This window comes from Protomyctophum bolini (assembly GCF_963924005.1).
Source record: "Protomyctophum bolini genome assembly, chromosome: 23".
NCBI lineage: Eukaryota > Metazoa > Chordata > Actinopteri > Myctophiformes > Myctophidae > Protomyctophum > Protomyctophum bolini.
In genome coordinates, this window is record NC_137884.1 from 19,127,862 (window position 1) to 19,152,741 (window position 24,880).

General features: G+C 43.4%; 2 protein-coding genes across 2 annotated transcripts; one reads left to right on the top strand and one right to left on the bottom strand.

Annotated features, from left to right (window-relative positions):
* The first annotated feature begins 282 nt into the window (after positions 1-282).
* Positions 283-6,773, top strand: kin (Kin17 DNA and RNA binding protein). The gene is made up of 12 exons (XM_080757960.1): positions 283-491; positions 2,589-2,683; positions 2,801-2,844; positions 2,957-3,079; positions 3,781-3,965; positions 4,140-4,188; positions 4,609-4,660; positions 4,758-4,890; positions 5,239-5,358; positions 5,449-5,548; positions 5,651-5,751; positions 5,852-6,773. The coding sequence occupies exons 1-12, from the start codon at positions 378-380 to the stop codon at positions 5,924-5,926; spliced, it is 1,191 nt and encodes a 396-aa protein (XP_080614086.1). The 5' UTR covers positions 283-377; the 3' UTR covers positions 5,927-6,773.
* A 22-nt stretch (positions 6,774-6,795) lies between these two features.
* Positions 6,796-24,873, bottom strand: itih2 (inter-alpha-trypsin inhibitor heavy chain 2). Its single transcript, XM_080757950.1, has 23 exons — positions 24,701-24,873; positions 24,232-24,292; positions 22,143-22,473; positions 21,684-21,716; positions 21,474-21,512; positions 19,878-20,050; positions 18,369-18,473; positions 17,313-17,475; positions 17,068-17,175; positions 16,803-16,931; positions 16,168-16,284; positions 14,124-14,292; positions 13,441-13,566; positions 12,480-12,661; positions 10,960-11,145; positions 10,720-10,859; positions 10,332-10,504; positions 10,039-10,170; positions 9,582-9,695; positions 8,613-8,811; positions 7,539-7,711; positions 7,079-7,190; positions 6,796-6,966 (listed from the first exon to the last, which is right to left on the bottom strand). The coding sequence occupies exons 3-23, from the start codon at positions 22,233-22,235 to the stop codon at positions 6,819-6,821; spliced, it is 2,814 nt and encodes a 937-aa protein (XP_080614076.1). The 5' UTR covers positions 22,236-22,473; positions 24,232-24,292; positions 24,701-24,873; the 3' UTR covers positions 6,796-6,818.
* Positions 24,874-24,880: the final 7 nt, after the last annotated feature.

Below are 24,880 nucleotides of genomic sequence, written 5' to 3' on the forward strand. Positions count from 1 at the left end.
CAATGTCCTCTCCTAGGCTATTTCGATTGTTTTATTTTGATTTGAAAATCTTTATTTTTAACTTTTCAGGTAAAAATAAAATAAAACAATGTATTTAACAAAATTAAATAAAAAAAATAAATGAACAAAGAAAAAAACCACAACAATGTGATCATTGATCTTCCACGTTAAGTTAAAAAATAAGTAAAAATAACCCCCAAGTCTCGCGAGATGTCTCGTTATTGTCGAGTGCTCCCGATGACGAACGAAGTGGGGTCAGGGTGCCGAGTGGAGATTAAGTTGCAGTTAGCTAGCCTAGCATCACAGTGAGCACACTGCTACAAATAAGCACAAACAAATAAGCGCCACTTTAACGCCATCTAGTTTTACAATCAAGGATGGGGAAAGCAGATTTCTTCAGCCCCAAGGCGATAGGCAACAGAATCAAAGCCAAGGGTCTTCAGAAGCTGAGATGGTATTGCCAGATGTGCCAGAAACAGTGTCGAGACGAGGTGAGAACCACATACCGATAACTCTATGGGTGAGACAACAACAAAGCCATGTTGGTCAGCTGTTAGCTTAGCTAGCCAGCCATCTAATCATTAGATTCTAATCTATCAGCAATTTGTAGTAATAATGAGGGGCGGTCAAAGATGGGAGATATTGTGGGTTTATTCTGTCCTATTATAGCTCTGGTCCATAGCGTTAGAGAAGGACTTCTAACGCTATGGAGTATGGACCACAGCTATAATCCAATGCTACACAACTAGCAGTAGGGCTGCACGATATGGACAAAAATTCATATCACGATATACATGGCAGATATCTCGATATCGATACGATGACGATATATCGTGCAGCCCTAGCTGACACCGTCGTCGGGAGACTCCAGACCTGAATCGCCATAACATATTTTCTTAATGGACCTGGCTAGCGATGCAGGGCTGGAGCCAGGCTACAACAGGACAGAGGGACAAACGAGTGATGGTTTATTTTCCGAGGGGCACAGGCTAAAATAGAGGGCTGGCTTTAGAAGTGGACGATATATTGTCGATATAGACGATATATCGATATGTCGACGATATATCTATATCGCGATACCGTTGACTTTTTGCGATACTGATATTGTGCATGTTCATACCTCGATATCGATACGATAACGATATATTGTGCAGCCCTAACTAGCAGTGGTGGAAAGTATAACAAAGTACATAATGTACTCAAGTACTGTACTTAAGTAAATTAAAGAACATATGAGGTATTTGTACTTTACTAGCCCTGAAACATTAGTTATTGTTTTTTTTGCTGATTTTGAAAACCCCTTGGGGTGATGTTGCACTATAAATAAATAGTGCAACATCTCTCTCTCTCTCTCTCTCTCTCTCTCATTAGCAGGCAACAGTGCAGCACTGTCTCTCTCTCTCTGTTTCTGGCACAACAGCGCCCCTACTGGTACCCTAGGGTCCCTGATAGCTTATTCCACTCTCCATAGGACGCAGATTTACCCACTCTTTGTTCACGGAGACCTTCTCGGTCGCTTGAGTGTTGGTGAGATGTTTCAAAGATGCATACAACAGCTTTAGGAGACCGCCGCAACGTGTGCGAAGCGGCATTAACTGCCGTTGCCGTTAAGTATTTTTTAAAGTTTTGCTTCGCTGAAATTATCTCCTCTCTCTTCCTTGACTTCCTTGTTGACTTCCCACGACTGGCTAGCTGCACGTCCTAGTTACTGCCTCTGATTGGCCGTCCGCGTACATGCAGGATGTTTATAATGCAACAGCGGTTAATGCCGCTTCGGCTTCGCACACGTTGCGGCGGTCTCCTAAAGCTGTTGTATGTATCTTTGAAACATCTCACCAACACTCAAGTGACCGAGAAGGTCTCCCGTGAACAAAGAGTGGGTAAATCTGCGTCCTATGGAGAGTGGAATAAGCTATCAGGGACCCTAGGGTACCGTTGACCAAACTTCAGAAAAGGTAACAAGGGTCCCGAAAGGGGCTAACTGAAACTGTGAGTGTCATCGGATGCTCAGAGTCTGACTCCGAGTCCAAGCACATCAGCGAACCCGCAGTGAGCTGTTCTTTATATAAACACAAATATATCATCCATCTGCTATTTTTGGACAGACAATTGGCATATCACCCAACCTTACCTCCCAGTGGGACGTGCCTCAAGGACCTCCCTAGGGAGATGCCCAAGAGGCATCTTAACCAGATGCCCGAACCACCTAGCCTTGTGTTTAGGTAAAGGTAAAACTGCCTGGCTGTGTTAGTGTGTTCAATAGTGAGGTACAATGAAACAGACAGACACACACATTAAAACCTGGGAGCTGACCAGCACAGTCTTATACTGTTGGCCACAAAGCAGCCTTGCTCAAGGGCACTTCAACGGTGTTGGGTGAGTGATGACCAATCACTGCCCGTCCGGGGAATCGAACCGGCAACAAGGGCGCTCCTCTAACCCGTAGGCCACCACTGCCCCGAAAGTATCGGTTCCCCAATTAGAGCACTCAGCAGATTAATAACCTTTCCTTTATCACCAGACAGTTTTAATAATATTCAGCTGTATTTTGTTTTTGTCCCATTTTCTTTTGCTTGCTCTGCTCACAGAATGGGTTCAAGTGTCACTGCATGGCGGAGTCCCACCAGAGGCAGCTGTTGTTGGCCTCAGAAGACCCTAACCAGTTCATGGACTTATTCTCAACGTGAGTCCTGTTTTATGCTGTGATAGTCTTATAAAGACATACTATTACTAGCATGTTAACCTTTCACCACACTGACTCCAGGTGGCAGAACTGACGTTAATTTTTCTGCTTTCCTAGGGAGTTTAAAGATGACTTTTTGGACTTGTTAAAAAGACGTTTTGGTAAGTGTGGATTTCCAATTAACTTTCCCACTTTAACTTCACAGTTAAAGCGTATTACAGTCAAATAACGAGCATCTTCTTCTCTCCAACCACCCCCCCTCTCTCTTTGCAGGGACCAAGCGAGTGCATAACAACATAATCTATAACGAGTACATCAGTGACAGGGAGCATGTCCATATGAACTCCACACAGTGGGAGACGCTTACAGACTTTACAAAGTGGCTGGGGAAAGAAGGTCAGTAAGCACAGTGCGTATGTGAGATGTGTGGATTTCAGTTATTCATCTAACGTTTTACATAAATTCACCATTGAGAAGGAATGGAGCTCTCACTGGCGCTCACAACGAGCTGTTCTCTTACCACCAATACATGGCCTTATAGATGCCAAAATTACCAAAGACATGGGTGAGACAACAACAAAGCCATGTTGGCCTAAATGTCAGTGGCATCAGATGTTATGTTCCTTATTCATGAGTCAAATATGTTTGATTACCTTGTGTAGGGTCTGTAGTATCTGATAAAGCTCCTCTTTCCTCCTTGATAAAACATTCCAACTTTGACGGAGTTGCTTGTAGTGTGCAGTATGCAACACCATCCTTGTCCACAATCATGCAACATTATGCAGCTGTGGAGCATATGCTTAATTCTGTGAATACCTTCACTATCTGCTAACTGCCCCCTCCAGTGGTTTGGAGTGGCTTTGCTAGTTATTGTCATAGTTTTCAAAAGTATGATAATAACTGACTAACTTTTGTTCATTTCAAAAGTTAATTTCATTTCAAGCCTCAACATTACTGTGGCCTTTATTGTTTTCAAAGTGCTACACCAAGGTGTATTTCTTTGAATGCTTTAGTGGTGAAATGTCAGGTTTTGAAATGAGATAGAGAAGCAGATTCTTTATAGTGTGTAATATATCTTGTTTAATGGAACCCCCTAGGCTTGGCCAAGGTTGACGAGACCCCTAAAGGCTGGTACGTTCAGTACATTGACCGTGATCCGGAGACAATTCGCCGTCAGGAGGAGTTGGAAAAGAAGCAGAAACAGGACTTGGACGATGAGGAGCGTGCTGCTAAGTTCATCGAGGAGCAGGTCCGCAGAGGCCTTGAGGGCAAAGAACCAGAGGTGACCCCCCCCCTTCAACACACACACACACACTCTTCAGCCAAGGAGGACACAATGCACTTCAATAGGACACTATGTGACATCTATACTAACATAAAAAAGTGTTTTCGTTGTTGTGCAAGATCTACAAGATTTTTTCCGCCAAATCAAACAATGTTGTCTTTTAATCCCTAGGAAACACCAGTTTATACAGAGCTCAAGCGTGAGAACGAAGACGAAAAAGGTTAGTCTCGGGATTGATTGCATACCGTTTAGCGCTTTTATATACATAAATATACACATTTGCTCTGAGACATTCCTTTAAGCTAAAACATTTTGGGTGAAAAAGGGCCTTGCAGGTTGTCTGTAGTGGTGCTTATTCAACAACAAGCTATTAAAATAAAAATCACACCATCAAATCACCACTATGAGGTTCACATATTGCTCAGTCAATCAAATCATCGCTATGGGGTACACACAAAGCTGGGTATAGGAGGGGATGGCGCCCCTCCAAACACTGAAGATGGGCTAATTATGTCTTAACATACTAAAGATACAGTTTGGTTAAAATAATGTTGTATTCATCAAAAGAAGTCCCAGATTGTAGCTTTAAAGGCTATATATCGATAGTTAATGTAAAAATTACTTCTGCTTGTTCTTTCAGTCGTCTTCAATCTGGGAGCGTGCTCTTCTGCAGCAGGTCCTTCTAAACCGAGGTACAGAGGAAATCTCTTTTGGAATACCATTCTGTTACATCTGTTACATAAATGACATGTCAATTGTCACTTAACACACATAACTTGGTCTCCATAGTGCCGTCAAGGGTCCTGTCAAAGGTCCAAGTGCCCTGGCAGCGGCGGCGGCATCAGCAAAGAGGAAAGAGTTGTCTTCCGGTTCAGAGTCCAAAGAAAAGAAGAAGAGAAGTGCCCTGGATGAGATCATGGAGGTATTGCGTCAGTGTGTTTACCGTTTATTATAGCCTTGTTCAGACCAAAGATTTGTGTTGAGACTAAACCATTTTAAGCGTGATTTATACTTTGTTGTACGACATCGAGACATTAACAGAAAATAGCGAATGAATATACGAGCTACATCGCAGATCTTGTAATCTGCTTCCTTTGGCATGCGGCACCTTCATTACAATGGACATTTAGCAATAAAACATTGTAGTGAAAAATGGCAGCGGTACTCTGAATTACCCCTATAATGTGTCTGCCATGTGTATTCATATCTAATGGTTGAAAAATAGGGTCAGTGAAACACATAAACCATTTGTGATGTCTTTATTTTCTAGATGGAGGAACAGAAGAAGAAGTCAGTCAGAAACGACTTTTGGCTGCAGCCTAACATTGTGGTGAAAGTTGTCACTAAGAAACTGGGAGAGAAATACCACAAGAAGAAGGCAGTCATCAGGGTAACGCAGGATTCATTTAAAAGTGATGTGTGCGAGTTAAAGCAAGCAAGCGTGACTTTAACATTTCTATCTCTGCTCCTGTCGCCACAGGAAGTGCGAGACAAATACACAGCCGTAGTGAGGATTATTGGCTCGGGAGACAAACTGAAACTAGACCAGAGTCATCTGGAGACCGTTATCCCTGCAGTGGGTAAGGATGCACTGCACACACGTGATTGTTCTGGCTCAATATGTAGTACCTCAACTCCGGGGTCTTGATCTAATCCACACCCCTCTGCACGGTGGCCTGCAGGTAGACGGGTCCTGGTTCTGAACGGCCAGTACAGAGACACAGAGGCCGTGTTGGAGAGTATAGATGAGAAGAAATTCTGTGCTGCACTCCTGCTCGACTCGGTAAGGGAGAAGTTACCAAGTTACCCATCTCTCAAATAGATACATAACACTGAGTCATATCTAACTGTATGTCTTAACATTTGGATTGTCTCGTCTACAGGGCCGCATGAAAGGTAGGCGAGTCGAAGGCATCGCTTATGAGGACTTTTCAAAACTGGACAGCCCTCCTGCCTAAAGACCCTCACTGACCAATGGCTGAGGGACTCTACTGTGTCAGGCTCCCTCTGAACCTGTATATATATATAGATATCCACAGTGCATTGTCTGTGGAGCTACCACCTTTACACCTTTTTTATTCCAGAATAGGTGAACGAGATCAAGCTGTCTTTTAGTTTTTTTTTATTTGGTGAAATTAACAAAGTCTCTCTTGACAATGAAGACGTATCATTTTTCTTGAATAAAATACAACAAAAGTGAATCATGTGTCCTTTGTAGGGATGCTCCGATTAGGTTTTTTGGGACCGATACCGATCACCGATTGTTTTTTTTTTTCATGATCGGCCGATACCGATCTTGTGAAATGTTTCCAAAATGATAATATGTCAAAACCCACGTCAAAACTGTTCCTGTGTGTGGGGAGGAAAGGGAGTATGTTTAGGCCTATCACAAAAATGCAAAATTATGTATCTGATGATTGACATGGTTACCAATTAAAAGTTTCTCCAGATAGGGTAAATGCCGAAATTTCCGCAATTCCGCAATTTCCGCAATTACCGATTACCGATCAGAGATAATATCACCGGCCGATTATCGGAGCATCTCTAGTCCTTTGATATGGTGATACGCTGATAAATATGTACTTTTACTTTGTAATATATTTTTAAGATGAAATAAAGTTGATGCATACATTCATCCCCTCCCTTTCCTTTGGACCATTTTGTCATTGAGAACTTATACTCACCCTTTCAAGTGGTTGTAGCATTTTGTTAAATTAATTAAGGCTTCACTGGTCCAGAAAACAAATAGCAGCGTATGGCACTGGCAATTTATTTGTATTATGTAGCTCATATCTATACCCGTCCCACTTTGAGTCATGTGATCCTTGTGAAAGCAATGTCATTGGAGGCTCAGTGTGTTTGAAGGAAGCTGTTGAGATCTGTGACGATGTAGTCGGTGTAATGGCCATCGATCAAGCCTTTTCCACTGTTGTGTATGAACCAACAGGAGACATCTGTGCCCCGCTTCTTATCCTGTCTGTAGTCCTTCTGCCAGCCCCTGACGGACGCATAAAATCGTTTTTTGAGCCGAATGCGAACGAAAGTAAAAGCCTGGTTACTGAGGCTTATATGTTATTTGTTGAATAATCCATTGTGTGTATTTCATTTACCTGGTGACGGCCAACTTGTGTCCCTTCACTTTCATGGTGGCCTCGTCCTTCAGAGGATCTGTTCCGCTGTGAATGTTGTGCACGCTCACCTCAGGCACTGTAGAAAACTGCCCTGGAAGGTCACAATTTCACAAATTATAATATATTCAATGTCTAATCTAAGCCTAGCCTAATTTTCAGATATATAGTCAGGTAGGCTATATAGTCTATATAGTCAGGGGAGGTAGTTTAGAGACCAGGATTACTGCATGTTTTTGTGAGGGTGTGGTGTGGACTTTTAAAACAATATAACAATGATAGTGGTGAACGATATAGTTACCGTACAGAGCTTGTCATGGACGGCCCTTCACTGTATTATAGTAGCCATGATGACGAGTCGTCAGAAGGACTTTAATGGTGCAATTTGAGCATCATGTCACAACAATTCATCATTGTACCTGTCAGCACATAGAAAACCTACCTATGAGACCATGGACCCGGGTGGAATAAGTGTTGTCTGTAGGGATATAGATTCCCAGGAAGTTTACGTTGATTGGATGTTTCTTCCAAACACGATGGAGCATCACCATGAACCTCATAGTATCATTTATAGCTACAGTGACATGGGAGTCCTTCACAATGGCAACCCTCACCCTGAAACACAATGACAGTACAGTATGCTTGTTTAATTACACTCATAATATTAATATTGATACCTTGCTATTCCATTAAGAAAGGGTTGATTGCAAGAAATTGATTAAGACTTTTTAACAACCGTATGCCCAAGACTACAGTATTATGTCACTGTATGATGAATAGCGAAAATATCTATAAAAGCTCACAAAACTAATTTGCGACATGTTTTGAGCATGTAGAGATCTGCTATTTTTTCTAACAAGAACACCGGGTTGAAAGTGGTTAAATGGATAGCTGACTGTACATGGATGTGTACAGTGTCAGTGTCATGCACCTCCATGACCCCTGTGTAAAACTCAGTGTTGTTTTCGTCGACTAAAACCAAGACGAAAAATGTTCGTCGATTACCTTTTTCCACTGACTAAAACTAAATGGAAACTAAATTAAAACTAAGCTACAGTATGATGACTAAATATATTGACAATTTCATCAACAAATAAAAACTAGACTAAAATGTTAGGAAGGGACTAGTGGACAAGAGATCCAGTATAAGTCATTTTACAATTAGTTGCATGCTGAAAATAGATCTACAAGCTCAAATACATCTAGCATCGTGCTATGACGCGTTGTGAGCTTGTAGATCTGCTACTGTGTTTAAAATCACTCATTACGACAGCATCAAGGCCCGCCAAAACACATTCTAGTCGACTAAATCACCTGTAGATTTAGTCGACTAAAATATTATGACATTTAGTCGACTAAAACTAGACTAAGACTACATCCCAGGTGACAAAAATGTGACTAAAACTACGTGAAAACCATTCAAGAGACTATGACGAAAACTAAAATCTAAATTTTGCTGCCAAAAACAACACTAGCACACTTTCACCCCCAAAAATAAAACCGTGATTGTTTTTACCCGCCGTGTGCGATGTCTGCCGTGGCTCTCCACGTGAAGTTGTGCTTGTTCCTGCCGTCGGTCAGTACGATCTGGTCTGTGTCGACCGTCACGCTGAGTCCCAGCGGCTGGTAGTAGACGGAGATGGTCCCAAAGTAGGTGTTCACTTTGTTGCCCTTCAGGCGCTTTGAGCCCACCAGCTGACCGTTCACTGCCACACCTGCAGGCAATTTAGACATTATGCCAATTAATAGTGTTGTCACTGCTGTTGTCCTGACCCAATACCCCCCCCCCCCCCCCCTCCCCGGTGCCGCGCTACTCAGCCTGTAGTACTGTACATGACCAATGACCTATCACCCTCCCCGCCAGCTTCCCTCCCCCGCACACTGGCCAATATTGTGTTCGCATAGAAGCCACGACAATGCTGGATGCAATACAGTGGATTCGAACCCACAACCTCTGTGGTGGTGGAGGGCAATGCAATATTCAATTCTGATTGTAGCCACAGTCAATGCTAGACTGAGAGTTAATATTGTAAATTGCATTGATAAAATGTTAAATTGGACTTTTACGAGAAGTTGACGTGAAAGATGTCATTCAATGTGATTGCCTATCGAATAGGTGCTATCAGCACACGTCAATCCCAATTTCCCAACTATGGGCTAGTACTAGTAGAGGTCTACTAAACTGCTAAACTACTAGCAAGTTCAGGAGGCTGTCATCATCCATTTATTTCAGTGAGCCAGTAAGCACAGAAGTCCTGTTATTAAGCAGGTGCTGTCACGTGAAAAAGAAAGTATATCTTAAGATAGTTTCAGGCCTTTCTATCATTGCCGCTATGGTGGTTATTATGGACTGCCATGCTGAAACCATCTGGCTTACATGTTTCAATCATTGTCTTTGTGCTGTGCAATTGTCCAATATGTCATTGGAGTTATTTTGTTTGGTGCAAAGCACTAAAACCAGGGAATAAACCAGGGAAATAGCTACCTGTTTCGTGGTCAGACAGCAGGTTGAGGATGTTACCAGGCTTGGAGTCGATGTTGAAGCAGACACTCATGTTGCTTCTGGGCAGGTGCACTGTGAAGTGTGGGTCGTTCTCCACTGGATCAGAAACAATTAAGCTCGTTAGCCGACACACCTCGCACCTCACAATTTACAGCGGGGTATTACGTAAAACAGTGTTTTGCATGTCAAGGATCCCACAAATTTATATGAATTTGGCTGCAGAACCCCCACTTGAAACTATTTTGTGCCAGGGACCCCCATAAGAGAAGATTGTCAACACTTTTCGAAAATAGCTGAAAATTGTAATGTTTAAACTGTTCCTCATTTTAATGTGGAACCCCTGGGAAACTCCAAAGGACCCCTGGGTGTCCCTGCCTGGACCCCACTATGAGAACCAATGATATAAAACTCTGTGTGTGTATTTGCGTGCGTGCATTACCAAAGGTGATGTGCTCAGTCAGGGCGCCTGCAGCCTGGCTAGGAGGCGCAGGGGTGGTCATCTGCACCCAGGGAGGAGGTTCATGGAGCATCCGGATTGGAGAAATACCAGAATGGACCAACCCTCCGGATCCTACACATAGAAACAAGACACAAGAACACTAACTAACTATACGAGTCAAGTCAACTCAGCAGATGTTGTTGAACTTGAGCTCATGGCAGACGGTTCCCTGCATCTATATATGACTATTGTGGATGAGAATGTGATAGTTTTTCTTTGATTTGGTAAGACACCTGAGCAGCAGCCGTGTTTGGGGTCCTTGGGGGAGTCTGCCAGCAGCCTCTCAGCGCCTCCTTCACTCTCCACCAGCATGGCGGTGAGAGGAGTAACAAACTGGTGCTCCACAGCCAGGGCCATGATCCTCTGAGTGATCTTTCTCTTCTTAACAGCCGTTGTGGCCAGGGATCTGCAGGAGAAACACACAGTTAAAACCTTGACTTTGAAAAGAAGGGGCGTCTCTTCATCGCACGTCAGGTACACATTTCTCTAAGTGTGTTACCTCTCACTTATGAGCTGGGTGACGGTGATATAGGCCCACATCATTTCTCTAAGTGTGTTACCTCTCACTTATGAGCTGGGTGACGGTGATATAGGCCCACATCATTTCTCTAAGTGTGTTACCTCTCACTTATGAGCTGGGTGACGGTGATATAGGCCCACATCTGCCTGGCAAAGCCTGTGAAAGAGTGCTGCTGCTTGGCTAGCTCTGCGTCCAGCTCCATGGTGTCTGCCTCTGTCTCCAAGGACATATCCAGACGGGCCTGGGAGACAAGATGGGGTGGTGAGAGGAGGAAGGAGTTACGTTAGGGCGTGTGCGTGTGCGTATGTTCGTGCGTGCGTGATGGTGCATGTGCTACTCACAGCAGATGCTGTGGTGACAGCGGTCAGCATGTTGACCTCAGAGGGTAGCACCTTCCCAGCCACCACCAGCTCTGAACCGCTGAAGTATTTGTCAAATTGGTTCTGCGTGACGTCAGACACAGAGTCCTCTGCGAACTGGACGGTGATCGTTCTTAGCAAGGGCGAGGACACCTGTCTGTAGAACGCCTGGAGAGCAGAGAGTGGATGACACTTTATCAAAACATGCCGGCGGAAATGTGTTTAGAGTTTGAATGATGGTCGCAATCTTAACGTGCACATTCAAAACGACATCCACAACTAGCTGTGCATAGCTAGCAGGGCATGATCGAGGAGTACAGATTCAATTCATTACATCAGTGGTTCTCAAAGTGGGGTCCGGGCACCGGGTCCTTGAGGGAGTTCCAGGGGTCCCCAGCTAAATGATAGTTAGGACCCAATTGGACCCTGGCTTATGGGAGCGTAACTCTGAGAGTGTAACAAAACAAATGGAACCAAATGGACCCGTCCATTTGTTACACTCTCAGAGTTAAATTAACATTTACTTTACAATATAATTTGGGGTCCCAGAGATAGAAATGCCATTAAATGGGGGTCCGTATCCTAATGCATGTCAAGCTGGGGGTCCTTGAAATTAAAATGGTTGAGAATCACTCTGCTGGAACCGTCTCTTATGGGAAATCTTCTCCCCGCATGGCATATCTTTTCAAATGGGGTTCCGCGGACTAATACGTGTCAATTTGGGGGTCCTTGACATGAAATCATTTGGGAACCACTGCATTACATGACTTGTTTCCGGTGATGTCCAGTCACATCTTAAGGTCCCACCAACAAAGCTGAAGAAGCGGGGAGATATAGATAATTTCCCGCTGAAGTGCCCAAACTGGGGAACGAGCGTCCACCCCATGTTTGCAAACCCTGCCTGTGTTTAAATCACATTTGGAAACACTTGTACTCCTTGTCGTTCGAAAACTCAAGCCTGAGACTTACTGTTTCCACCAGGCATTGTGCCTATAGTAGATACTGTGTACTGTGTACTGTTCTTTGCTCTAACAATTTTTTGTAATTTCAAACTGAGTGTACAGACTACACAGCACTTTGGTTCAACAGTAACACTGTTGTTTTAAATGTGCTCTATAAATAAAGTGGATTGGATCTGGGTGTCTCCCTATAGGGAGGTCCGCGAGGCACGTCCCACTGGGATGAGACCCCGGTGCAGACCAAGGCGCAGTTGGAGGAAGCACATCGACTCACTGGCCTTGGAACGTCTCTGGATCCCCCACAGGAGGAAGTCACTAATGTTGCTCTGGAGAGGGAAGTCTGGAGAACTCTGGTGGAGCTGTTGCCCCCGCGACCCCTACTACGGATAAGCGGTTGAAGATGGATGGATGGATTGGATTGATTCCTGACTATGACATCACAACTGTACATCTGTTTGATCGGCCGCCGTGAAGCCCAAAGCATCCACATGTGAACAATCGTATTCTATACTTCCTACTAGGTCCTCTTTGCCGCCGTCATACCCGTAGCTGCTCTGCGGCGTCATGGTTGGCGTAGATCCTCTGAGCCACGCCCCTGTTCTCCATGGCGATGCGCTCCAGGAAGTCATAGTCAACATCAAAGCCGATGCCCAGAGAGAAGAGAGAGAAGTCCGCCCTCATCACCTTCCTCACATTCTTCTGAATGGCACTGAGCTTGATCTCTCCTGCAGAAACATGCAGTGGGTTTACATAGTTTTACAGAGAAACTTAAGTACAGCTATATGGAAACTTAAAGCTTACTTCCTAGTAGAATGTTACAAGCAAGCAGCCAGTAGCAAGGAAGTGACCATAATCAGGCCGCGGCCATCTTGCCAGCAAGGTGCTAACAAGGTGCAACTTCCCATAAAGTCTCATTTTACATCTTTCCTTGCAACAACAAAGCTCTCCCGAATCCGGCTGTGACAGGCTGTCTGCCCCACACTGAATACTATCGCCATTTTATTTCATTGTGTCAACTAAATCCTCCATTAGAGATCGTATTAATGCAAACTAGATTCAACGTACTCAACCCTGCACACATTGTAAATTATGCCCCCGAAATATTGTACTGAGCAAATGGACTGTTACCACGTTCAATAATAATAATAATGGTCTTTATTGTCTCCACATCATATATTTTCTTTGCCATGGACACTTGTACAGCACAATAATAATTCTACTCGAGTTGGAAGACGTAACAAGATTCACACTATTTACAATGAGAAGCGGACAGGACCTGGTGCCACTTGGACCCGGACGTAACGTAGGACTACAAAATGACGTCGGACTAAAATACCGCCAGAGCCATATAGCAGTCAGACATTGTCGAACCAAACATCACAGACAGGTGGCAGCGCCAGGATATCACTGAAAACTCTCTCGGCTGTATAATGACTGAGACAGTGTAGGTAAAGGCTGCAACAGATGGACCAACAGATGATGATGGCATATGGGTCTCACTCACCAACAGTGGGGTCTCCGTCAGACACCAGGATGATCATGGAGACGGATCTCTTGTCCAGCAGGTCCTGGTTAGATGCCTTCACCAACATCTGCGCCGCCCTCATTAGAGCCTCGTTGATGTTGGTGCCTGGAGTGGAAAGAAGGGCACGGAGATTTACCTTCTGAATGTTTGCTCTCCATAAGGCAGTGGTTCCCAAAGTGGGGTCCGGGGACCCGGACCCAGGGGTCCATGAGGGAGTTCCAGGTGGTCCCCAGCTAAATGATAGTTAGGAACCAAATGCACCCTTATCGGTCTGAAACTCTGAGAGTGTACAAATGGAATCAAATGGACCGGTTAGGGTCCATTTGTCCTTTGTCCTTGAAATTAAATGGGTTGAGAATCACTGCTAGAGCTGGCATGTCTTTTTCAAATGGGGGTCCGCGGGCTAATTAGTATCAATTTGAGGGTCCTTGAGCCTACTGTCTGTCCCTCTATAAAAAATATAAAATAAAGGCAAAAGTAAAGTATTAACTAAAGTATTTTATAACATAAATCCTTAAAACACCAAAAGGAAAAGGGGTTCCCGTCCTGAATGGGTTAAGCAAGTAAATGTGAGTACTTTTTTCCCCACCACTCATGCCCTCCCCGGGTCGGGCCGGGCCGGGCCGGGCCTGGGCCTCGCCACAGACATCCCTCGGTCTCACCTCCGTTGGGTTTGATGCTCCTGATGTATTGCTTGGCGTCGTCGATCTGGATGGAGGAGCCGGGCACGAGGTCGTCGCTCCAGCAGCGCACGTTGTGGTTGAAGTCTATGATGCTGAAGTAGTCGTCGATGGTCAGGTCATCCAGAATGGCCTGCATGGCCTCCACCGTCTGCATGGGACGGACAAGAGGACACGAGGGGGTTTTGTTTTCTATTAACCCATTTTGGGGCGGGAACCCCTTTTGGTGTTAGCATTATGTCATGCTTTAGCTATTGAAAAATAGCAGATCTACAAGCTCATAGCGCACCACTCTTGTTTTTGAAAAATCGAAGAACGACTGACATAGAAACATAGCTTTTTCAGAAAACTGTCAGGATGTAGAAGGCATTTTTTAGAATCTAATCTCAGGTCAGATACACCCTGGACAATGGCCACACGAGGGCACTAGTGTTTCACAAATAGTGCATGGGTGGGAACGCAACAGGAGGAAGAGAGAAAGGATTGATCGATTAACAGTATTTATTAACAGTTTTGGAGAATTACAGTACATTTCTAGTACAGCTCAATACAAGACTTAGTGTGGACAACACGATCAAGCATTACACTACGCTGGTAGTACTCAAAGTTTTTACTTTGTGTGCGTGGGTGGGTGCGTGCGTGTGTCGTATTTCAATACTGCATGTAGAAATACTTTGTACTTTGTTACTTACAAGTAAAAGTCTGGAATTCAACATGTACTTCAGTAAAAGTTATTGGCATAACTATGTACTTAAAGTATCCAAAGTAAAAGTACTCATTGTGCAGAATGTGCCATTTTAAGTTGTATAAAATGTATACAAATATTTGTTTAAATAGCAGATCTACAAGCTCACAATGAGTCACATTCATTCACGACGCATTGTGAGCTTGTAGGATTGTCTATTTTCAAATGGCCTTTGTAGGCTATATAGGGCTGAAGTGTTTAATGTATGCATTGCTTTGTAATAATAATCAAAATCTACAAAGTATAAAGGTTTCAAATAAATGTATCAGAGTAAACGTACAAGAATGTGTGGATGCGAGACGTAGTGGAGTAGTATTGGAAATTGGAAATACTCAAGTAAAGTACAAACACCTCAAAATTGTATATACTGTAGTACAGCCTATTCTGGACGGGAACTCCCTTTTGGTGTTTTAAGCATTATAAAAAAATAGCAGATCTACAAGCTCAAGCTACGAGCTTGTAGATCTGCTATCGTGAAAATGTGTCGCAAATCTTTGAATATATATTCTTTCACGTTTTTATCTCAAATCTTTGCTTCTGGTGCAGGGGAGCGGTCCCTGGAACAACAGATTTTCAGATGGGAGTCCACGGCCAAACACAGATGAAATAGGTTGAGCACCACTGACATAGAAACTCAGAAAACTTTTAGGATTTAGAAGACATCTTTTTAAGAATCGTCCTCTGGTCTAAATAGGTTTATATTTAATGTTTTCTATTAATATTTTCCATTTATCTATTGTCTTTATACATTTATAATGGGTTTAAGATGTATCATTGTCTGTTTAGTCCATTAGCTTCCCAGGCACTTTAGGGGCAGGCCCCACATTCATTATCATTGTGATGTAGCCTATTCATATTTTCTTATTTTACTATTTATTCTATTGTGCTTACATGATATTTATCCTGTCTTGGTACCATAAATAGAGCCTTCTTATTGATACTGTGTAAGATGACAACGGTTGACACCTGTGTTCAATTACTGTTGATTGTATCTCATACTCATGCATAAATACCACACTTCCTGTTGTCTTGTCACAAACACTGAGGAAGGCCAGACAGGCCGAAACGCGTACGTTTTCAGTCTCAGAGGTAAATAAAGTAATGTAAAAGGACATATAATGAGTGCTGGCATTTTCTTCATCTCAACTAAATAGGTTAAGTACATATTTAGTTACCTTCCACCATTGGGCATAGGAGATAGGGAGAAACAGAGAGGGGGGGGGGTGACCTGTTGGAGGGGTCAACGTTCATGTAAATAAAAAAAGCTCCAATGACTCTCACCTGCTTCATCTTGACTCCCCACATCGATCCGCTGACGTCAATGACGAAGACGATGTTTTTAGGGAGGGGCGAGAGGTTGGCCGGAGCGAAGAAATGGACAAAATGGCCGTCAGAGACCTTGAGGAGACAAACTTAGCCCATGAACGACAAGCAACTTTGCCATTGCAGTTCCATTCTAATCAAATAATAGATTGGACAACAAACAACAGCATATCGTAGTTTGGTGGGTGGTTTAGGCCAGTGGTTCCCAAAGTGGGGTCCGGGGACCCCTAGGGGTCCTTGAGGGATTTCCAGGGGGTCCCCAGCTAAATGATAGTTAGGAACCAAATGTATGTGTACCCTTATGGGTCTGTAACTCAGAGAGTGTACGAATGAAACCAAATGGACCCGTTAGGGTCCACACTCTCAGAGTTACATTAACTTTTGATTTTACGATATACATTGGGGTTCCAGAGATAGCAATAGGGGACTGTTGCCTAATTCAGGTCAAACTGGGGGTCCTTGCAATGAAATGAAAATCACTGCTAGAACCGTGAAATCCCTCTCTTATGGGGGGTTCCTTGGCATATATTTTCAAATGGGGGGGTTAATAAATATGATTATTTGGGGGGGGGGGGGGGGGGGTCCCAACATACTTGCAGCTCCCCAGCATTGCTGTCTCTCTGCACGTCGTATTTGACAACAAAGATGCCATCGATGGCGGTGGTCGTACAGTTCGCACACTTCCTCTGCTGCTGTAGCGTGGGCTTGAAGACAATGTGAGCCTGGACGGACACGCACGCACACACACGGCACACACACACACACACACACACACGCACACACACGCACACAATCCATTAGATAAGACATGCTATCAAATAAGTGGCTGCAAATAAAAAAATAAGACGCACGTGTTACCTTGTCTTTAGAGGAGGTCACTTTTATTTGTTCTGCAAACTGTTCCCCGAGGGCGTTAGGTGCTTCTACCATGGCAATTCCCTTAGGCTCAAAGATGTACACATCCACCTATAGAAAGAGACAAGGCAGGGTCAAGGCTTTGTTGAGTGACAGACGCACACACGCGCACACACTCACGCACACACGCACACGCACACGCACACGCACACACACACACACACACACACACACACACACACACACACCTGGAACTGGGGCACAAGCCTTCCAGGCTGCAGGTGCAGCACATGCTCATAGTAGCCCAGCTTCCTGTGCATCATCTCCTGATAGTGCAGCTCAAACTCGATGTTGCTGCCGGGGGGCACGTGGACCTCTGTCTTAAAAGTCTCCATGTCCTGCGCATTGGCCCTGCGAAGGAGAAGAAGAAAGAGTCAGCGTTGGTGAAGACGTGTCTGTCTGTCGTCACGGGCCGTTGCACTTCGATGGTGTTTTCCGCTTTTCTTTTCGTTGTTTTGACAGGTTTTCCTATGTCGTGCTGTCGCAGTTTCTATTGTCTATTCTATGCTCTGCTGTCGGGAGGAAACCTCATTACTCCAAAATGTTTATTTTTCAGGAAATGAAAAATATAACATTTTCAGGAAATTAAGAAAACCTTATATTTTTTAAAACGAAGCAATACAGCCTCATCAAAGTTGGTGTTGTAACTTTATATATTGTAAATTACTTCCATGAGAGGGGGAGAGGTGGTGGAGTTAGTTGCTTTAGCAGACATTTTGAGGGTCCAATGGAGTTAAGAGGTTTTGTCCAAAGCACTTTTTACTACTTTCCATTGGTTAAATATTTCCGAAACAACACACAGACGTAAAGGGGTTTCAATAGCACTGATTTATGCCAGAAAACCTCAAAAATTGAGTTATGAGGTTTCCTCCCGACAGCAACGATACTACATGCATATAGAATGCTCAAAGGATTCATAAACAACTGACATAGTAGTCGGCACCGAGAGCCGCGCTTGACAGATCTGCTATTTTTGAAAGTTTGTGAAAATGTGGCGCAAATCTTTGAATATATATTCTTTCACAGCGAACGTTTTTAACTCAAATCTTTGCATCCGAGGGGTCCCCTGGAACAATACAGTATTTTCAGATGGGGGTCGGCAGCCAAATACATATATTTCTTGCAGTCCTTGACATGAAATAGTGAGCACCACTGATATAGAAACATAGTATTTCAGAAAACTGTCAGGCCTAAAATGGGTTAAGTATAAATGATCTCTCTATAAAAGACATGTTCTTGTATACCTGACAATGCCAGCTGCCTTGCCTCGGGCTCTGGCCTGAGCATACAGGTTCCTGGCCACTGTCTTCTCCTTCACTGAACCCACGAAGATGATCCCGTTCACGTTCCTGCACACATGGCGTCGATGACGGATGAGTGCATAACAACAGGAATCAACTCAACGAGACACATTGTAACTGCTCTCTCCACACAATGCAAGTCCATTGACATCATTTACGACGCAAGTAGTCGTCGCTTTTGGCTGTGGTTGCATTTTCCAATACAATAAAATCAGAGGGCGACATCATATTGGCAATGGTGAAAAAAATACAGATAAAGAGTTGAGCACCATTGACATAGAAACATGGGTTTTTCGGAAAACTGTAAAAAAAATGATTTTATAGAAGCAATTCTTTTTAGAATCGGCCTGGTCTAAATAGCTTAAAGGGCCACTTCAGCCCTTTGCAACCAGATCATATTTTAATGATTTTTGGGAGACAATAAACACTTTCCTGGGGGTTTTTATGAGGTTAATATGTGTTTTTATATATTTTAGTATTTCAAAGTGTCCATGGGTTTCATGATGTCATGGACGCAACCCCGTTTTTCGCACCAGTGAGGGGTGGGAGGGGCGTGGGGGGGGACAAGGTGACGGCCCTGGCTGTATTCTTCTTGGAAAAATATAAAAAGATACTCCTATGGAAAGGCTATATTATTTTACTTACATTTGTATTAATTTTGTATAGCCTATGAAAGGTTTAACCTCGTCAGATAATCCCCACATAGCGTTTCAACACCAAAGTAGTAGTAGTTTTAGAATTAGCCAACTGGACATTTGGACTGAATGTTTCCTTTATCCTCGTGTTGGGCTTCTGTTTTCGCTGAAGGTTTTATTTGTGTCGTTTCATAAGCGCAGCTTCGTTGTGCTTCACGTTCCACAGTCGTCTGCCTTGACTTCTGTGTGTGTGCTGACTGCTGCGGGCCCGGTGTGGGCTAGCCCCTCAACACCCCTCACTGGTGCAGAACTGGGTCACGTCATGAACACTGAGCTCACTTCCTTCCTGGACTACAATTCCCATAATGCTTTGGTGCACTGCTCCTCCTTGTGGATAGGGGGGAGGCCTGTCTTAATCGTTATTCATAGTGTAATATTTTCGGTGGTGAGGTGACCACCGAACTATACAACATGACGTCACGGAGCCGCGGTGAAGAGAAAACCACCGCTCTCTCCCCAGCCCTTGCCTCTGTTTTTACTCACCACCGCTCCATGTTATTACAGCTCCGGTGGTCACCTCACCACCGGAAATCCAGACTATTTACTGAGACAACATGTAGTCCAGGAAGTAAGTGAGCCCAGTGACCATGACATCATGGAGATGGAGTCCACAAACACATAAAAAAAACCAGGAAAGTGTTTCTTGTCTCCCAAACATCATTAAAATAAGATCTGGTTGCAAAAGGGGTATCCGTCCTGAAAATGTGTGCCTATAGGGGTTTCTGTGTGACGCCGAGCGGAGCGGCCGGCTGCTCACATGGTGAAGTTGGTGATGAAGGCTCGCTTGGGGATCTGGACGTTGAAGCCGATGCTCTGGGACTTGGAGCCGGAGTTGACCACGGAGCTCCGCACGGTGGTGTGGGCGAAGCGCGACGTGATGCGGCTCTCCACCTTGTAGCTCTTCACTGTGATGTCGTCGCCACGGACGGCCTGTATATACGTCACGCACAGGGGGGCACAGGGCGGGGTTCATTTTTATTTCGTTTCATAGTCATAGTCCTTTTTTTAATAAATAAAAGACACTTTGGTTTAAGTCATATTTTAGTCACCTGACAAGGTGTAGTTATTTTTTTTTTGTAGCTTTCGTCTTTATTTTATATTTTTTATGGAGGGACAGACCGTTGGCTGACAGGAAATGGGGTTGATAGATGGGGGGGAAGACATGCAGTAAATACTTGTCTTAGTTCTACTGGATCTCTTCTCCACCCGTCCCTCCCTAGCATTTTAGTCTAGTTTTTATTTGTGGACAAAATTGTCAATATATTTAGTCTTAGTTTTAGTCATCTTTTAATATTTTTGGCAGTGAAAAAGGGTGGTCGACGAACATTTTTCGTCATAGTTTTAGTCAACGAAATTAACACTGCAGGTACAGAGCAGAACTTTTGTCACCAAGACCACCAATAGATCACAACAACAATCCTATTTGTTCAAAATACAGCATATCATTGGGAATCTGTGTACCTTTCTGGAAATTAAATTAAGGAATCAAATGAATTAACTGTGTCCCACATGTGTGTTTACAGCATGCTGTTCACTGTGCAATATCGGCTATCTTATTACTTTATTGCATGTCATATAAGATCCCCAATATGATCTTGGCCAAATGCTGCATGTGGCAAACTGTTATATTATTTTGTTGTTGTCTGTGCATTATCATGGTCTCGTTGCAGGATCTTGAACCAAACTCTGTCTGTCAGAAGCTGCTTTTGATCGCAAATGTACTGGGACAGCATTATTGTGGCAAAGAAAAGAACATGGAATGTGCAGCAGACGTAAATTGTAGTGACTCCCAAGATCATCATCACCCTCACCCCGGGATTGTTCACAGGGCATGTTGGTTTCCACAATGACTCTTTCTTCAACTCTCCCCATAGTTTAGCTCTGGTAGGTCCATAGCTCTAATGAAGGCATTAGAGCTATGGACCAGAGCTACCCATAGTTTAAAACTGAAGGAATATGACCTTGCGTACAATCGGCAATAATAGGCAAACATTCTGCTAAAATATTAGCATACCCAAAAGCTCACAAATTGCTGTTTTTACCCAGCCTATCAAACATGTTGTTGTGAGCTTGTAGATCTGTCATTTTCACTGTTAGTTATATAGTTTAACTTGACCAGTGGCCCACAAAAACTAATAACCTGAGTGAACCAGTGAACAGGTTTCTTCTGACTCTCTTCCAGGGGAGAGAGAAAGACGTCAGGACTTGTTTCACTAAAAGTGAACCAGCGGAGAAGTCAATAACCTGCCAGTCAGGGGGATCTCTTCAAACAGCGGTCTATCGATTGTGAGATAACATTAAACTCTGTCACAGTGGAGACGAGACAGTCCGAACAACAAGCGCAGAGACTCACCTCAAAGTCTTCTTCCTCCTCGCTGGTCAATATCGCTCTCTGAAAAACAAAGCACACAAACACACAAGGCATCAGCTCCACCACACTGCCTCAGTCTGCATACAAGACAGGCTGTCAGTAACACATACGGTCTGTCGTGTAGTGTAGCCTACGTGATGCGTAATGAACAGATTTGATTTTCTTTCATTGTAAAAGAGTATATAATCTTACCTTGTGTCTTTCCCTGTGATCTTGAACCCCTGCCTGGTATAAAGAGAACAGAAAATGTTTGTAGCATGGTGCTTCAGTCATGCAAGAAACACATTTCAAACCCTTATCAAAGGAGGCAAAGAACACATTTTGTTATTTACATCAACCACATAGTAAGGACCGCAATGGAAACAGGCTGTAAGATTATTATTTTTTGCTATATCCTTTTGATCATGGTAGGTCAGATGGATGTTATTGTGACATTATGTTTATTTAATGATCAATAAAGATACCAATCTATCAATCAATCGATCACAATTGCAGTGTTATATATTATATACTGTAGCTAGCAGTCAAACATTATATAGCGAATGTCCCATGATGACTCTGACTCATGTACTCTTTGAAAAACAACAACAGCAGGGATACTGAGAATCATTCCCCATGTTGGCTTTCTCTCAACACCATCGATATACTCACCGACTCCCCCTCCCATTCTCCATCTATGAAGAACTCAAAGCAGTGACTCTGGTGGAGGAACAGGAGCCCCGTCAACAGTAGCAGATGTCTCATGATGTTTCCAGGCCCTTTTGGCTTGGCCTGCAGGCAAGTCCTCGAGTCGGAGATACACAAACCGCAGCGGCGTAGAGAGAGAATCCTTGGATCTGCTGGAAGCACGGAGAGCGGAGAGCCCAGGAGTGAGGGTTAAACTCCAGTGAACTGATAGACGCCTGCCTGGCCCCGCAGTCAATATTTGTTGTGCTTCACGTCGCTCCACAGAGGGATGGGAAACGTTGAAACTTTTTGAGACCTTGACCGGCAGTGTGGGAGGGAAAAATAGGACAGATGTTAGGGGTGTTCAGGTTGAGTTCTATAAGGCTTTCAGATCCTGGTAGACTCACTTTTCGCCATACACCCCTGCTGGGGTATATATAGGCCGTCGACAAGGGACTGTCTTTTGTCTAGTAACCAATCACATACTGTAAATTCAGTTCAATGAAAGGAGAAATTAGGCCTCTAATATGACGTAAATTTGTGGCAACACAAACATTAAATGCCATTGACAATGATGGGAAAATGTACGTCATATGTAGACGAGCAAATCGACTAACCAATCACACACACGCACACACACACACACACACACACACACACACACACACACACACACGGGTTGAAGATGTGGAATGCCCTACCAACGGTCATGTGAATCCCTTGACTCCTTCAAAACCGCTCTCAAAGGGCACCTACTGACGGCTGCAATTCTAAACTGGCCCCCGTAAAATCTGAATCCCCCCCCACCCCTTTTTCCCCTCACTGTATATGTTTTCTTTTCCCTTTTTACCTCCTTTATGATGATGATTTCCTGTTTTTTGGCTATATAGAAGTGTATATTTGTATGTCTCTAAATGTTATGATGAATTGAACATGGGGGACCCTCTTGTAAAAAATGTAGTGCTTTATTGGTCGTCCACTCACAGTTGACAGTTTTTGTATTGAGTTGTGCTTGAAATGTACTGTAATTCTGCAAACTGTTAATAATACTTCAATCAATCAATGTCAAGTCAAAATTTGTCCACGAGAGGGAGCCAATTCTTTCCTAACTCTTATGAAGATTTCCAATTACCAACAAATACACTAGTCTTTTTTAACTTTTCAAAATATACTTTTGCAAATATGTTGTTCATTGAGGCCTAGCATACTCTCCCAAACTCTCTCTAGTCTAGCAGCTACCGCATTAAACGTTATATGTTTGATTACAATCGAATATTAAAGTTTAATGAGGCTGTGCACTATAGGCCTATGGAATTCATAGTGATATGATAGGCTATTTAATTTATATAGATTTGTTTTATTTGTAGACCTAGTAGTAGGCCTATATATATATTTACCTATGTGTATTTGTTTATTTTCAGAAATCGCGTGCGACTCACTGTGATAGGCTAGCATGTTTTATTTTACTTAGTTTACAGTGAGTAAAAAAAGTGCCAACACTATTAATGAAACAGGGAATTCACGTTAGGCCTAATGACCAGCGGGTCTGCATTGAAGTCCGTTTCGAAATAGCCTGTTTATTAGGCTGATTGGCCTCTGTAGTCTATTGCAGGTGTGTGTAAAGTCAATCCAAATCACTTGGAGGTTGGAGTGTGAAACTGATGAGCCATCCATAGCCTCTATAACCCGAACCTACTGACTTGAATTGATGAACACTATAGGCTACATCTACATGTCATCTATCTAGATATAGCCTAAATTAATATTCACAATTTACAAACGTAGGGTGTAGCATATTCCCAACAACATAGGCTTACCAAAGTAAAAGCAGGCTATACTCGAATGTTTTTTAAATGATCGAGTTGCTGGCGCTGCTCAGTTCTGCACCTCGACGTGCAGAGCTTGTAGAACTGAGCAGCGCCAGCAACTCGATTCGAAAATAGCCAAACTCACAATCGGAGTGATCACTCCGATTGTGAGTTTGGCTATTTTCGAATACCTATCCAAAGTGTAGGCTATTGATGTGTAATTTAACTTAAGACAGGCTATAGGTCTCCCAAAATACTTATCTCACATCATTATGCTAGAAGGTCTTGGGGGGGATTCTTCAGACTTCCAGACAGATGGTCGCCTCTCTGAAAATAAAATGGACCTGATCAACATCTCCTAATTATATATCTGCCTGCATGTCTGCTTCTCAGAACATATTTAGCCTAAAAAAGCATCCCCGAGCCTTTTTTTACCGTCCGGGAGAACTTCGTTTGGTACATCACTATAAAATAAATGTAAATATGCAAAGTATATCCTATAAGCTGTCAAATAATTGGGATAACAATAAAAGCTTCTGCGATTATGCTATAAGTAGCCTATAGGCCTAAATTAAATTAGTAGAGTATTGAAAACATTAGTTTTACTTGAGTAAAGGCATACAGGTTATAGGCTATAGCCTACAGGCTAAACTTAAACACAGATAACACAAATTGAAAACTGTTCCAACTTAAAACGAAGTTTGGTTATATAGTTTGTGAGCTGGTGCAGATTACCGCGTGTGTTGTGGGAACTCATGCGTGCGTGCGGCGTGCGCTCTCGTTGTAAAGTCGGTTGCGCTATCTGACCAGCGATCTTACGCTCAAATTGCTGTTCAGAATGTGACGGACACACACACACAGTCACACACACACACACACACACACAGTCACACACACACACACACACACACACAC